Below are 17552 nucleotides of genomic sequence, written 5' to 3'. Positions count from 1 at the left end.
GTTTCTGCTGCTTTCCCAAGGCCATTTAGATTGGTGACGTTTCTTAGCTGGTACTGTATGGATTAGATGTAGTTCTACTAACATTCACCTTCAAGCATGAAGACCTGTCCCTTTAGCTATAAACCAACCGCTCCAAACTCCAATGTCCCTTCATTCCACAACTCGTTTGGTTTACTCTGGCTTGGAATCTCTCCTACTGTTAGGAGACACTGGAGGCTTTGAATAGCTGTAGGGGAAGGCACCACACCTCTTCCAGCAGTCTCTCACGGGAGCAATCATCCCAGCTTCCACCCCTAGCAACCCTGAGGAAGAAAAGTAGCTTGCTCCTGGTGAGCACTGAGGATCCATTTAAGAGCCCTTGAGTCTTTGGAGATCAAGGCGGGAGTTTCACCTCATTGTCTACTCAGATCTAGCCTGAGAAACGACAGGTCCCACCAGATTCCATTCGTTGCGGGTTACACTTTTACCAAGAGCAAGGAGGGTCTCCACAAAGCAAGGCCCTGGAACACAGGAGGGATTTACTGTGGTGGCCCTCTGTAGAAGGTAGAATCTGCTACAGGGGGTGAAGGGGAAATGGAGCGGTGTATAAATAACGCTGAAAGCAAGCCCAGGAGCTGAGATGTGGACTTAGCCCACTGCAATTGAGTCCCACTAAAGCAGTCACAGCTCAGTAACCAGGATCCTCACTGACTTCTTCACATCACAGAGGTTACTTCAGAAAGGGCCAAGTTGGCTGCTTCAACGATACTACTCCCATCCCCAAACACCTAACTTCCTTCCAGTAGGCTCCACCTCCTGATGTTCCACTACTACCCAGCAGCACCAGTCTGGAAACCAAATATTTAACACACGGGACTTCAGGGAACACTGCAGCAATAGCTGTGGAAATGCACTAACAAGTTAATGAATATGACTGGAATATTGCCTCGGGCATTATAAACATTTAACCTTTATTTCTACATCTAATGTGTATCCAGAAAAAAAAAAAATTGGGCCAGGCAGTGAAGGCGCGTGCCTTTAATCCCAGCACTTGGGAGGCAGAGCCAGGCGGATCTCTGTGAGTTCCAGGCCAGCCTGGGCTACCAAGTGAGTTCCAGGAAAGGCACAAAGCTACACAGAGAAACCCTGTCTTGAAAAACAAAAAACAAACAAACAAACAAAGAAATTGGTTCCAGGTAGACAGGGTCTTGCTACATAGCTATTCTTGGAACTCCTGATCCTTAACTTCCAGTTAGGCATTTTGGGACACTTCCTTTTCCTCACAGCACTCACTTCTGGTACAATACATGCACCAGTACCCAGTTTCTTACACAGAATTGAAGCAGTTGTCTCCATATACAAATACTCTGAACATCATAAAGTCAGTCTTCCCATACATGAAAAGGGAATGGGAGAAATGAAAACTGGAAAATACTTAAAATAAGTTGCTTAGTAGTTTTAATAACCATACTCATACTTTGGCTAAAACTGACACTTGTTTTGTGAATGATTCTGACATTTCCTGAGGAAGAACACTGAGTGTGTAATCCAAAGCTGTCTTAGGATTTCTAGGGACTTTAGATCTACCAGAATGACATGTATAAAGAAATCACTATTCATGAAGAGGCCCAAGTTAGCCAATTATTCTTTGTTCAGTTCACAAAAGCATGACTTTAATACATATAAATTTTAAGTTTTATTTTTGGAAATTACACATACTTTAAAAGAACAATAGCTTCTTAAATTTTCCAATGGATGTTATTACTACTTAGAACACTGGATGTCTTCACTTATGATTGAAACTAAAACTTTTGCACTGTCTTCAGCAGGAGATGCTCAGGATCTGAGGGCCGCATTTCCCAGAATGCATTATCTTCAGGGGGAGATGCTCAGAATCTGAGTGCTGCATTTCCCATAGTGCACTGTCTTCAGCAGGGGATGCTCAGGATCTGAGGGCTGCATTTCCCAGAATGCACTGTCTTCAGCAGGAGAAGCTCAGGATCTGAGGGCTGCATATCCCACAATGCACTGCCTTCAGCAGATGCTCAGGATCCGAGGGCTGTATTTCTCATAATGCATGGTCTTCAGCAGATGGTCAGGATCTGAGGGTAGCATTTTTCATTCTGTAGAAGCACATTTAAAACTACCACAAAAAGTCAAAACACTGACACGCTTTAGCTAATTAAAATTAACATACTGATAAATTCCACTTCGCTTTTTATTTGAAAAAAAAAAAAGTATGTTAAAATAGTTCTGATACAAATGAGTTATACTGCTTATGGTTGGTAAGGAAAGTTCAGAACACGCAGCAGGTTTCCTTTCTATATTCTTAGACTAGAAATGTTTTTGGATTTTTGGCAACTATTCTAAGAATACATTCTCTTCCCCACCAAAACAAAATTCAGTTTTTCTCAATAACTATAGAAGTATGCTTGCTTTAAAAAATAATACTTTTCTCAAAATACTTCCTTTTCAAGTTCATAAATATGTATTCTAATTCTTATTGCTGGTAATATAGGGAGTGCTTCTTGATGCTATTCAATATTTGTTTAAAGGTTAGCCCTAACCTTAGTAGCTAACAGAACACAGGCACTAGTAAGCTCATGTTTCTTTTAAAAAAAGTCATAAATACTAACTTTAACAGTAAACTGATCATTGTAGAAACTTTAATGTCTCTAAAATCAGGATGTGTCTCACGTCATCTCACCATCAAGTGTAGACTCTGACTCACATAGCCACTAGCTACTCTGACAATAGGCACTCACCTCCCAGTCCTTCTAATCCTGCTCTATTATTAAGTCATATTCTCAGCCCTCAATTTTACCTTCATTTTAAGACAGGCTAAGCTGCCCAGGTTGGCCTTGAACTCTTACAGCCCAGGCAAGCCTAGAAGTTGTGATCCTCTTGTATCTGCCACCCTAGTGGCCGCACCAGCCCAAACCGAGGGCTTTTACACTAGGCCACCATGCTCTAGCACACAGTCCTGGCACATTCTTCCCGGGTAGAGGACAGTTAAAGGACAAAGGAGAAAGCAGTATGGGGTTGGCAGTGCTTCAGTGCTGCATAAAGTATCTATAAAAACCATCTTCAAATTGATGAAATGCAGTGATTCAGAATTGTATCCCAAATCTATAGTTGTGCCCTAGGGTTAAAAAACAATGGCAAGCACAGATTTTGCAGTCTATCAAGTCTTACGCAGGTCTCTAATACTTAAACATCAGTATGTCCCATGTGACTAGACTTGTCCACTGCATCCCCTATTCCACACTGAGAAATCCCTCTTTCCACAGACATTTGTAAATTTTTAAAATTAGACTGTAACAGCCTGGAAAAGCAAAACTAAACATCGGGTGCTCAAACCTTTATTTTAATTCTTACAAAATACTATAGAAATGAACCCAAACTGAACAGATATGTACATGTGCATATGTACAAAATTTTACTCCTGAAAAAATTTATAAAAGTAGATGATAAAAACAAACAAAATACAGAAACTCCAAAGCAAACCAACTTAAAAGATTTAAAACCAGTATTATGAAATTGGTTTTCACAAAGAAAGCAGTAGTAGTTTTAACTGTTGGCAGCGGCTGGTTTTCTAGGCTGCACACCATCGATGGGTCAGATTAAAGGAGCCTCTTCTGTTCCAGAATCTCTAGTCTCATTCCATTCCATCCGCCAGTCTAGAGCCCCTCACAGCCTTTCAGCATGAGGGCAAGGCACTGAGCTGTCAGCTTGTACTGTCATCTTCCTCTTGAGTTACAGGTCGGAAAGGCAATGTGGTTTGCCCTCTTTCAGGATCAGACATTCGAAGAATTCTAATCAGTTTACTTGAAGGAAGTGAGCTAAAGGAAGCAAAATCTCCAATGAAGTTTTTACTCATTAAATACCTGCACCCACCCTAGGTTCAATCCCCAACAATATGAGCAATCAATGAATAAAATACTTCCCACTAGATCCCAGCATTTTCGATTTGGATGAACAGAAAATAAAAACTTTTGTATGTCAGCTATTTTACACTCTTGTTCTTTTCTAGAGTTGGCCTGGATATTCCAAATCAAACTGCCCCAATCATGGGACTATTTAGAACAGAGGATCAAGAACACCACAAAGGAGCAAATTCAAAACATAAGCAGTCAAAATTACCTTTGAGTCCATTCACTTCTTAAAGGAGTAGGGCATGAATAAAAGTATGCATCTAGGAAAGCAGATGACATCTTAAGTCTGCCTAGCAAGAAAAGGGATTAATGTCCCCTCACGCCGGTCATTTCTGCATTTAAAACAACACAGCCCCATCCTGCTTTCACTCAGGGCTGCTTTGGCTGGCTGGAATTTTTTTTTATGTGTATGTATGAGCTTCCATATAGATTTCTTTCCCCTTGTCAGATGGTACATGTATTTAGAAAAGAAAGATGCTTTGAGAGGATTTTGTCTCAGACACACTGAGCTCAGAATGCTGGCTATTTGCTGGGTAACATGCTGGGTATCAGGGCTCACAGGTCTAGACCTACAGAATGAGATACCTCCATCTGGTTTGACTTTTGGTGCCTTGTATATATAGGAGAGATGCAAGTTATGTATGTCACTTCTACATGTAATCAGAAAAACATATATATATATGTATACACACACATATGTATGTATACACACACACTTATGTGTGTGTGTTCACAGAAAGTTTTAAGAAGTTACCTCATGCTTTGAGGAGTAAGCAAGATAAATTGTCTAAAACGCTGGGAGTCTGCCATCTTAAGTATCATGTCCATCGCAATTCTCCTATTAACCATATCCTGAAGAAAAAACGATAAAAAGTTAGGATTGGTTCTGCATTAGCTATTTCTATAAAAGCAGCATTCTTTTGGCTGAAACAAACTTCTAGAGTTTGATCTATTACTTTATGTACAATGCCAAGTTCATCTATGGAAAAATAGTATCAGAAACTATAAGGGGAAAGTAACTGAATAGTTATATTATGGCCTCCTCTCTCAACACAAGCAAACACAACTAAAATAGTAAGAAAATATACCAGTAACACAACTATTACAGATTGAATTTATAAATACAGCAGTAGTTAATTACCCAAGATAAAGATAAAACACGTTTAGTTTCAAATTTATCAAGTTTCTTGGAATTTAAAAGTATGGCCCTCACAAAGCACCATTAAAGTCATCATCATCAGAAGATAAGCAGACTTGAATACAATTCATGAAAACACTAGATGGGGCAGTGTGCTTGGGAAATTATAAACAGCTTAGTACAGCTAAAATTGTAAAATGGCAGAGACTACACCATTAAGGGTCTCAATGTTACCTTACAAAATTAATTACTTTAGATATATCCACCTAGGGGCTTTAAAAGGGTGACCACAATCAGACCTATTTTTACAAATCAACGCCCCTAAAATGGGGAGAATGGGCTGCCGAAGCAGCAAGATATAGTCTGAAAGCCTAGCAAGTGATTACCACAGCAGCTGGAAATAAAGGACAAGAGGTAGCAGGGCCACATGAGAAAGGAGAACAGGAGAGACCCTTCAGAAGAGGAGCAAGCAAGGCCCGGCAGCATGTAAGTAAAAGGGAACAGATCATCAGACATACATGGGTTTTAAAGCTAGGTGACTAGGGTAGTGATGGAAATTTGTCGTGAACAAGGTAAAAAATAGGAGAAAAGAAAGATGCTTTGAGAGTAAGACCCACTCAGTCTCAGACACACTGAACTCGGAATGCTGGCAGTTTACTGGATGGTGAAAAGGGCAGCAGGCACACAAGTCTAGACTGCAAATGAGATATCAGGACAGAAAACATCCATCAGGAAGGTCTGTAAGCAGGTAATGGCTTTGGGGCCTGTGTTACATCACATCTACACACGGACCAGAAAAATAGCAATACTGTAAAATGCAAACAAAAACCTTCAAACGCTCAATGACATCAAAATTGGGAGGCAGAAAGTCAGACTAAAAAGAAAACACAGAAAATATAAATCCAGAAAGAGTGTAGAGGCTGTAAGAAAACAAATCCCAAGGGAGGGAAGAGAGGTGCCAAGTACTCCAAGGAAGACCAAGCTCACAGACGACATCTGACAAACAGATGCTGCTGCAAAGGCTGAGCCTAGACTACAATGCATGAGTAGGAAGGAGGTCTGTTAGACACAGGGTCTCAGCTGAGCTTCATACTCATACTCAAAATGAAGCAGCAAACTACAGAACTAAATCAGCCTGTATACTTTAAGGATGTGCTGACTTCAGAATGGAAACCAGGATACGTAATATGTTGGGGACGAGGTTTTGCTTTTGTTTCTATAGGAGAAGAAAGGCTATGGATACCATCAAAATTGATAAAGGTTCAATTTGAACAAGAGAGACCTCTTAATTAGAAGAGGTGATAGTTCATCAACCAACATGATCAGCTAACTTAACTTATATAACTAACAAATGCTTTTCATTTAATCAGATATAACTTGCCAAGTGCTGTGGAATGTTGTTCTGTGTGTTGTGAATATGTGTTGCTCTAATTGGTTGATAAATAAAACACAGATTGGCCAGTAGCCAGGCAGAAGTATAGGTGGGACAAGCAGAGAAGAGAATTCCGGGAAGAGGAAGGCTGAGTCAGGAGTCACCAGCCAATAAATAAGAATTATGGGTTAATTTAAGGGTAAGAGCTAGTCAGTGATAAGCCCAAGCTAATGGTTGAGCAGAATTAATATAAGCCTCTGTGTGTTTACTTGGGGGATGTGAGTGGGAGAGATTTGTCATGGCTGTAGGCCAGCTGGGACACAGGAAACTTCCAACTATATCTATTACACGGAGAACTGAGTGAGACCCTTGGAGATAAATCTAAGCCATTTGAAAAATTATAGCAGACCTAGGTTTCAAAACCTTTAATTTTTTTTTTTTTTTTTAACCTTTAAGGTCAAATGCTCTTGTATCTTTGTTACCTTTTTTGCCCTCATGTTATTCTTTTGAAAAGCTTGGTCATAACCAAAGGAGCCATTCTACAAAAGCCCTGTGTTACGAAGCAAAAGCTTTATGATGGCTGTAGGCTGACAGAAATAAGCTAGGCGCAAGGCTGAATGAGAGAGAGGTAAGAGAAATGCTGGAGTGTGGCAGGGTCTCTAGAGAACCACTCACCCATAGGGTCTTCCCAACCACTAACGTCACAAACTGAGGTGACAAGGCACACCCTCACTACTGTGGAGAAAACAAATGACTCTTCCTTTCAAAACATTCCAACCAAATAAAAATTAGAGAACTTAAAATTCAACAATACCATGTAGACATCAAACTCATCCAGGCATCTGAAAGGTGATTCGGCAATGGACCACAGGGAAAGAATGAAGCACACTGTGGAGAAAGAACGCTCGCCGCCGGACAGAGCACGCATGTCATTGAAGGAAGCTTTATTTCCCTCTCCAGGCTGAACCTTTAAGGGCAATCACAAGGAAGAGGTTATAGTTTAAAAAAAAGAAAGAGAGAGAAGGGGTAAAGCTAAGGTCATTTACAAGTTTGAAAGAATCTCCTCCAGTCAAAATATAACAGCAAGCTATCCAATTTTTGTTTCAGGTTAAAAGAATTAAACTGAAGGGCTAGAGAGATGGCTCAGAGTGAAGATGCTCTTACAGAGGACCCAGGCTTATGTCCCAGCACCCACAATGTGGCTCATGCCCATGTATGAGTCCAGTTTGAGGGATCTGATGCCTTCTTCTGGCCTCCTCAGGCACCAGGCATGCACTGGGTGCACAGACATACATGCATACCAAAAGTCCATACACAGAAAATAAATATTAAAAAAAAAAAATCAAAGTGAGCACTTTTTGTCACTTTAATGAAACCTAACATACCAAAATTCCAAAGCTATGACAACAAATCCAGTATTTAACCAAACATTATTTAGTAAAATAAACAATTTAAACTAGTTCTTCTAAAATTGTTACATTAAACATTTAAAGCACTGAGATAATTTTTCATTACTAGAATTATAGTGACATCTAGTGGTTACACAGTTTTAATAACTAAAATCATCAAAACAGACCCACTTGAAGAGGCTTACCCAAGAAAATGGTGGGAATGGATTGAAAGACATTTAAAACAATACTTTTAAAAATTCTCCATGGTAACAACAACAACAAAATCAATAAATAATATTTACAGCATTCCTTTTGCATAATTTCCTGAGAAAATACCAAGTAATATAAAGAGGCATTCTCTTTTATTTTGGCAATACTGCAGACATATTATGAAAAGACCAGTTTTATATAAGTGTCAGACATATGCTGCTCTCAAATAACCATACATTTTTTTTTTTTTTTTACTTTCTTAAAGGCTTAAAGTCTGAATTTAAATGTATATTGTGTATCATTTTTGGAAGACACAATGCCCCTAGAGGAAAAGTATCTTATGAGGACATAAGCATTCACTTTCCTTGAATTCACATCCAAAAGTAGATGGGTCTTCAAATTAAGGCCACCTTCCTCCCAATAGCAATGCAGTAGCTCTGAATCCATTTCCTTACCAACAGTTCCCAGTCTTGCTCATTTCAGTCCTTCTCACTAGGGATACGATAGTGGCAAGTGAGGCATACATTTGTATTTCTCTGATGACTAACAATCCTGAGCACTGTCCATGTGCTTATCCTCCATTTGGGTAACTCCCATTTACTCGTTTAAGTCTTTGGTGATTTTAAAATGGGCTCAAGTCTTTTTTCTTTTATTATGTACCAAAAATTATTTTTTCCCAGGCAATAACCTCCTTTATTGCTGGTGCTTTTTAAAATTGCCTTTTGTGTTGTTTTTCAAATCTTCATGAAAGTGCTTTATTTTTTGTTTATAGGCAAGAGTGGCACATGTTAATGGAGCATTGTGTGCTTATTTCACACATATGAAGTATACACCAGTTAAGTTAGAATAATTAGCATTTCTATCCCCTTGTGATTGGACCCTCTGAGTATCTCTCTTCTTTGGTTTTTGAAAGGGTTTCTCTGTATAGCTCTGGCTGTCCTGGAACTCACTCTAAAGACCAGGCTGGCCTAGAACTCAGAGACCCACCTGCCTCTGCCCCCTGGGTGCTGGGATTAAAGGCGTGCGCCACACCACCTGGCCAGCATTCTAGTTTTCCTTATATGTCTAAGGTCCCTGTGAACTGCAGTGGATGTGCTGCTGGGGAGCACCAGGACTTACTCCACTGAACAGTGTTTGGTACTTACCACTCACCTTCTCCCTCTCCCTCCCTAACTTGCACTAATCATTACTCTGTGTTCAGATTAACTCCTCAACTTCCCTTGAGAATATGTGCTTTTTGTTATCTGTGCCCAGAGTATTTCATTTCAGATCACATCCTCTAGTTTTATCCATTTTGATGCAAACCACAGGATTTCATTCTTAAAGGTTGAGTATCATTCCATTAGGTATATCTACCATATTTTCTTTACCTATTCATCCACTGATAAGCACCCGAAATTGATTCCCTCATCCGAAAGTTTTATTGTTGTACATTTTACATTTATCAATTTTATACTAAATGTGGGATAAATGGCCAAAGTCTATTTTGTTTTGTTTTACCAAAGGGCAGCCAATAATTTGAATCCAGTATAATTCATGAAATGATCGCCCTTCACTCATAGGTTTATAGCAGTGTCTCTGTCTAGATGAGTGAGCCATGTGTTCAGTCTGCTCTGCATGCTCCACTGTCTGGACACTGGCTTCTCCTCTCATCTTCTGCTCTCACAGTTTTAGGAGATCTCCATGTCTGAATCCCTAATTGTCTTCTAGCTTCCTGAGATAAACCACTAATGGTGGATCTCTCTTTCCTCCTTAAATACATAGCACTGAAAGTTCCTTTCTGAAGTGTTATTATCTTCTAGTTTCCATGTAATTTATTATGATTCCTTAATCATTTCCTTAATCCATATAATTTTATAAATTAGGGAATTTTTAGGTATTTAATTTCATTTAATTTTGAAATATATTTTGTGTAACTTTAATTCTTTGAAACTTACTGAGATTTTTAGCTGAGGACAAGAAAATGGTTTATGCTGGTAAATGTTCCATAGACAATTCATAGAAATTATAATCTACCACAGGGTTCTACAGTTATGCTACTGGGTCAATTTGGTAAATACAGTAAGGCTTGTATTACTTTACTGACTTTTAATCTGACTTTTCCATTAATTACTGAGAGTTCAAAATTTTCCACCTATATTTAACTCTTATTTTGCCTTTTAGTTCTCTCAATTTTTCTGAATATACAAATTCAAATATTTTTAAAGTGAACTTTTGGCCTTGAGCCTGTGTACACCTGATTTTGTTGTTAGCAGCCATGTGTAAGCTTTCTTGTCTATCTGCATGACATACCTTTGCTCCATGATTTCACTTTGGATCCTCCTTGTCCTTATGTTAGTATTCTATACATACAAGGCAATCTTTACTTTTAATACACCTTCTTGGTCCACAAAGGTTAATGTAATTACTGGTAACTAAGTTTTACCTCTCACTAATTTGTGTTTCCCCCTATGTTCTTTGTTGTCCTCTCTCTTGATTATTTTGGGTCTCACTCTGTAGCCTGGAGTGGCCTCTAATTGTGTTAATCCTCCTGCCAATGCATTCCCAAGGTGACTAGACATACCTGGCTTCTCACTAAGTAGTTGCTTTTTCTAGCGTTTTACTTGGTCTTTAATGTGCATTCACTTGACATTCTTTGCAGTGACTGTTCTAGCGATCTCAGTGTAACCCTGAGGTCTTCTTGGTTTATTAGAATTAAGAGCACTTCCTGAAATGTGAGAGACTCTCAGAACAGGATAAGTTCAATGCTCTTGACCCTTTAAGTATTTTGGTCCTGACCATTATTCTATTCTTTTGTTTTTAGTGGAACTCCAATTCTGTCCTCACAAAACCAGCTAATTGTATCCTTCCTGTCTCTTCAGTTTTCTGTTTTGTTTTTATGTTACTCACACAAGATATTTCTTTCTGACTTACATGAACTCAATTAAATTTATCTTTAGCTACATTCAGTGGGCTATTAAGCTAAGCCAATCAATGAGTTCTTCATATCAAGTACTAACTAACTACATTTGTGTGGATTACAAATCTGTACTGAAACTGTACTTTGCTATAACTAACTTTTATTTCATGACATATGTCACTTGTGGTAAGACACTAGTCTACTATCTCTTGTAACTATCATCATGAGTTTGGTTCTAGTCTTGCTTTTCCTTTTAATATCAGTCAATTTCCAAGCCTTATTTCTCTGGTAATTTTTACAGCTTTTTGAGGTAAAAAGAAAAACAAAAAACAAAAATCAACAGGGCCAGCAAGCAGGGTGGTTTATCAGGTTAGGGTGCTTGGGGCCACACCTGAGCATCTGAGTTTTAGTCTTAGGAACTTGCACAGTAGAAGCAAAGAATAAACTCCTTCAAGTTGTCCTTGGGCCTCCATACTGACACTGTGGCATGAAATCTCAAATAATCTAACAAAACCTTTTCACTTTTAATAAGATCCAGCAAATTGTACATATTTAAAATGCGTGATTTAATTAAGCTTTAGCAAATATGTTCATGTATGACACTGAAATTCAGAAGAAAGAACACCTCCATCGTTCCGTTAAGTCCCTCATGCTCCTTGGTAATCTCCACTTGGGTTCCATGTTATCTGGATGGTTCTGTGTCTCAATCCTTGGGAGGCCTCAAACAACCCTACAGGGTTCGTCTAAGACCCCTGGAAACAGATTTATATTACTATTCACACAGCAGCAAAATTAGAGTTATGAAGTAGCAATGAAAAGAATTTTATGGTTGGGGGTCACCACAACATGAGGAACTGTATTGAAGGGCCACAGCATCAGGAAGGTTGAGAATCACTGATGTAACAGAACCTTACTGTCTATGACTTTAGCCTTCAGTTAATGGAAATTTTCAAATATTATTCTTTCTTTTCAAAGTTATAACTATTTTAGATCTTTTTAATTTCCATATACATTTTAGAACCAGCTTATCAATTTCTACAAAAATGTGGCTATTTTGATACAAATGGTGTTGAGTGTATAGGTCAATTTAAGTATTAAAATTGACATGTCGAATTATATGTATGTGTTGTACATATACATGCTTATATGTGTGTGCATATGTGTTTTCCTCAATCACTGTCACCTTTATTTTTTTGAGACAGACTCTCTTATTGAACTTGGAGCTCACTGATTCAGCTAGACTAGCTGGCCAGGAGCCCTGTGAATTGGCTTGTCTCCACCTATCAAGCTCTGGGATTAGTGTGTAGAGTTTTATGCAATGCTGGAGATCTAAACTCAAGTCCTAACGTTTGCACAATAAACACTTTACTGAATGGGACATGTCCCCAGACCCTGCTGAATCTCTTGAGCCTTGACAACAATAGATTTCTCATTTAGTTCTTCATTAATTTCTCACTACTTCTTTTGGTTTTTCAGAGTACCGATCTTAGGCACTTTGTGTCAGATTTCTATGTATTTTATATCTTAGTGCTGTTATAAATGGTATTTTAAATTTTCAGGTTTTGATCATGTTGCTAATATATAAAAATACAATTCACTTTTTAATGTGGTTATGTAACTCTGCTAGATGCATTTAACTTTTTAGTTGTTTGTTTTGTAGATTTCATCAGATTTTCTGCACAGATGACCCTGTTAATTATAAATATAAGGAATTTGACTTCCTTTATCATCCCTATCTTTTATTCCTTGATTTTTGGCTAGAGTCACTGGTATACTAATGAGTAAATGGTGAACATGAACAACCTGCTTGGTTACTAACTGTAGGGTAGAGACCCAAATCTTTTTACTTTATGCTTGATGTTTTGTGTGAGAACAGATAATCTAGTCAGCACAACAGCCCACCAAGGTGGAGCAAGTTTCCATTTGACTAGGATGTATATATCCTAAGGCTGACTGACAGTTCAGTTCATCTGGGAGAAAGCTGGCCTGGAATGGATTTGCAGTCTTAGAAATTGGTGCCTTTGGATAGCCATGCACAACTCCAGCCCTCAAGAATGAACTGAAATACTAGTCATGTGCCTAATATTTCACAAGCCCTGCTGTCTTGTCAGTGCCCTCATAACCACCAAAATTCTGAGATCAGCAAATGCCTCCAGGAAAGAAAACATCCAGCAATGTTAGCTTACTTGGGACAGGCTCTCCCACTTCTTGGAATTTCAATTCATCTAGTCGCTTCCACAGCTTTCCAATGTCTTTAAAAATAGAATTTTTGTAATTTCCTTGGATTTCTTGTACTTTTGCAGCAAAAACAATGGGTTATCATGACATACTACCCTCCCGACCACAGGCCTAATTCCTCTCAGTACTTTTAAATCTGTATCTGTAAATAACTGGATCTCAAAAATAAAGGGTGGGTAGAGAGATGGTGAACATAATTTACCAGTGGAAATTTAAACAAAGAAAAGGCAAAACTAACTTCCTAATTCGGTTAAAATGCAGAGGTTCTAAATGACGAGGGCATCCCAAATATCAAATATTTTTCTGTGAATATTAGGATAGAAGGATAAAATTATGATAACAAGAGCAGCAGTTACTATTTAAAGTGGGTAGTTATTTTATATCTTCCTATATAATTGTTAATCCATATTCCCACAACACATGCTTTGTGCACATTTCCACAACCATAGAATCTACGAAGGTGAATACAGCAGATACTTCTTGGTTTCCCACAGTGAGACTACAGACAATGGATTTTCTATAATGTCCTACATGATAATGTACAAAAACTTAAAACATGAATGGACAGACAAGATGAACACTTGTTAAGACTGAAAATAAAACCGTACTTAGCATCCTAAGAAAACAATGTGACTGGAAAAAAACAAAACTAAGCTACTAGCTTTACATTAAGGTCAACTTACTGTTAAACACACTAGCAAAGATGACCTTTCACTTAGAAGGAAGGTCCTGTTTTCTAAAGGTAACAGGACAGGTTGACCACCAGTCCCTCAAAAGAAAAGAAACAACTATGACAAAGAGGCCGTCAAGATACTCACTGAGATACTCAGAGTTTCATTCTTGTGGTCGAAATTCATTTTCCCACAGTAAGCCCGCTGAGATAGTAAGTTGTCAAAGTATAGTTTGCATCGCAATGTCAAACACCTTTAAATAAAATAATTTGGCACATTGTAATATAGAACTGCATGTTCAACATGGATTAAGCAAAGACAACTATACCAATGCTTGGACAGCAGCTTGGACATCTCTATTAACAGATGGATTTAAGAGGATTTTCCCCATGTTTTTAATATTCATTTGTATCCTGGACAGGGTTTCTCTGTGTAGCTTTGCACCTTTCCTGGAACTCGCTTTGTAGACCAGGCTGGCCTCGAACTCACAGAGATCCGCCTGCCTCTGCCTCCCGAGTGCTGGGATTAAAGGCGTGTGCCACCACTGCCCGGCTGTATCCTGGATTTTAAGTTCATATACTTTTATACCAATATTTATAAAACGCATAAAGGTATCATTCCACATTTAATATACCCCATTATGACAGCCAGTCCATATGAATGTGTTAGTCACCCAAATAATTTATTCAAGGCATTATTACTCTCAGGCATAAAAAAACAAATCTCGTCCTTAAAAAAATTAAGCTTTAGAGACACTGAGGTAAATATTCATCTCATTTATCTGCCTGTTTCCCCAACTTCATAATGGAAAAAAGGTAAGGATAATAATGCTTTATCCCTTGCTGGTACAATGTAAGTGCAAGCATTTCTTCTCTGTTGTCAGATGACACTGGACTATACTGTAAGAAAACTGCTGCTGCCTTAATCCCCTTTCCCATTTTTGTGTGTATGCACATGTGCATATACCAGAGAACAACCTCATCTCTAATTCTTTGGTGCTATCCACCTTGGTTTTCTTGTATGCATGTTTTTAGACTTTTGTGTTTATGTGTTTTGCCTGTATGTTTGTCTGTGCACGACATACATGCAGTGTCCACAGAGGCCAGAAGGCAATGGATACTCCATGACTAGAGTTGGAGATGGTTATAAGCTGCTATGTGGGTGTTGGAACTTGAACCCCAGAAGAGGAACCAGTATCTTAGCTGCTGAACCATCTCTCCAGCTCTGTCCACCTTATTTCTGAGAGTCTCTTGTTGCTCTGGGGCTTGCCTACTTAGCTAGCTGTTTTACTAGTGAGCCCCAGAGATCCTCCTATTTCCACCTCTCCAGTAACAAAATTATAAACATGTATTACTGTGCTTGACTCCTCCGTGCCTAGCTTTTATATGGGGCACAAAACAGGGGTTCAAACTCAGGTCCTCATGCTTATACAGCAAGAACTATACTGACTGAGCTACGCCCCAGCCGTCAATTCTTTATTTATCTACCTTTCTCTTTATCGGGAGGGAGTTGCCGTGATTGTCAGACTGCCCAGATCCTGGCAATGGAAGCCCTTTAAGCTGTCATCACTTTGAGGGGGTGGCTAGGGCTGGGGTGTGAGCTGTAACAAGAGACTTACACAGATTTGCTATCAGCTCTTTCTTTCCACGAGAACCTGGTTACTTTTAATGAGAGCAAAGTAGTTAGAAAATAAGGTCTGGGTAAGAGAAAAATGGCAATTTTTCTTATCATCTCTACTCCCTTAATTAGTTGAAGCTTGATTTCCTTCACACAACCATGACTTCTTCCTCACTGTTTCCTGTCCTAAACTACATTAACTCTCCATACTAAAAGACAAAGAAACCTGGGTTTTCTTAGTCTCTTTTGCTGCCTCAGCACTGGTAATTAGTATTCCAGAACTCTCTCTTAATATCCTTCAATACTCCAATGTATTGGCTGCTTCCATTCACAGGACTTCTATCATAAACTGTCTGAAAATAAGAAGGTTAAAGAGTAGAGAGAAAATGATTCTAACAAGTTGGTCATTTCTGTTCTCATCCCACAACTGAGTAAACAATATAGAAAAACACGTCAGTGTTAGAAGTCTCTATTAAGGTAATACACTACAATGGTTAGCGTTGTCCAGGTGACAACCCAGAATAACGTGGGAAATGGGCCTGAGCATGCCTGTGGTGGATTATCTTTATTGGGCAGTTAAGGCCAGCCTAAAAGCAGGTAGGACCATTGCGTGGGCACAGGATCCTGAACAATGTAAGAAGGGAGCAGAACAGCACACATTTCATACTTCACTCTACTGCCTTGGCGAACTCTACCTTCAACTGTGAGCAGAGACAAACCCCTCCTCTCTTGAAGTTGCTTTTCTCAGAGTGCTTACCACAGCAACAGGAAAATGAACTCAGACATACACCAAGAAAGCAGTACTTGACAGAGACTATTTAAATGCTAGTTCCCATTGAACAACAGAGAAACAAACTACACTACATCTGGAGAACGTGTACATAACAGAAGGTTAAATTCATTTTATTTTTAATTTAAAATCTAGAAAAATAAATAAATAAATAGATAGATAGATAAATAAATAGGTAGCATTTGATTTTTCTTAAACTCTTCAAAACCCAGACAAAATATATGAAATAAGTATTTTCAGTCTGGATACCAAGTAGCAAAGGAAGGTCTAGTCAAAATGGTCTCTGAAAATGGGAAACAAATGAACTGATGAGTCCTACAAATACCCTCCAAATTACTACTCAAAGACTAGAGCAAGTATACACTTAACATGCAACCCAGCATTTGAGGGTGGAAAAAGGTCTGGAGGGCAGAGGGCTGTAACAGAAGAACTGCAGAGGATGTACCAGGGCTGTGCCAATTACCCTGATTTGATCTTGGCATACTATCTACCTATGGACATGTACTGAAATGTCACACTGTACCCCACAAATGAGCACAATTAAACTGTCCATATAAACACCTTATTTTAAACATTCAACAACTACAAACATGCATTTCAAAGTTTACTATAGTCCAAGACTAGGATGGAACCCTTTACCTTTAAAACCTTACCTACTGACCAGCAACGTGAGTGACCCTGACTCATGAGTTCAATCCTGACATGGGGTGAAAGGGAAAAACTGACTCTTGTTAACTGTCCTCATCTCCACTGCTACGCTACAGCATACAGTCCAAATAAATAAACATAAAAACCTTAAGGCCACCTCTGAATTTCTCCATTTATACAACAGCCAGGTATATTTTCATTTCTTTCTATTGCTTTAAATTAGAGAACTTCAGGGCTAGGAAGATGATGGCTCCGCTGCTGAAGTGCCCACTGTAGTGTGAAGATCTCAGATTAGACCTATAGAAACCATATAAAAATCCACATAGCCTCATGCTCCTGTAACCCCAGCCACTGGGGGTGAGGCAGATTCCCCCAAGCTCATTAACTAGGAAACACAGCCAAACTGAGGAGGAGTTTCAGGTTCAGCAAGAGATGCTGTCTGGAAATTGAATAAACTTGGGTGGGTGGCGGGGCGGTTTAGGGAAACACATGTGTTATCAACCTTAGGCCTCCTACCTACACATACACACACACACACACACACACACACACACACACACATACATGCACGCACGCACGCACGCACTATAAACAAACAACAATTGTAGAAGTTGGGATATAAAGACAAGTAAAAAGCATTACTGAGGGACTGTATGGGGAAAAG

General features: G+C 38.9%; 1 protein-coding gene across 1 annotated transcript in view; it reads right to left on the bottom strand.

Annotated features, from left to right (window-relative positions):
• Positions 1-1656: 1656 nt before the first annotated feature.
• Smc6 (structural maintenance of chromosomes 6) overlaps positions 1657-17552 on the bottom strand; it is a 60536-nt gene continuing 44640 nt past the window's right edge. Inside the window, exons 24-27 of the mRNA XM_036170645.1 lie at positions 13981-14086; positions 7239-7391; positions 4669-4766; positions 1657-3821 (exon numbers count right to left, since the gene is read on the bottom strand). Of these exons, the coding sequence (XP_036026538.1) occupies positions 3707-3821; positions 4669-4766; positions 7239-7391; positions 13981-14086 (472 nt within the window). The 3' untranslated portion in view covers positions 1657-3706. The remainder of the gene's footprint in view (positions 3822-4668; positions 4767-7238; positions 7392-13980; positions 14087-17552) is intronic.

This window comes from Onychomys torridus, chromosome 21 (genome assembly GCF_903995425.1).
Source record: "Onychomys torridus chromosome 21, mOncTor1.1, whole genome shotgun sequence".
Taxonomy (NCBI): Eukaryota; Metazoa; Chordata; class Mammalia; order Rodentia; family Cricetidae; genus Onychomys; species Onychomys torridus.
Note: the sequence above shows the minus strand (reverse complement) of the source record. Positions and strands in the feature narration are given on the sequence as shown.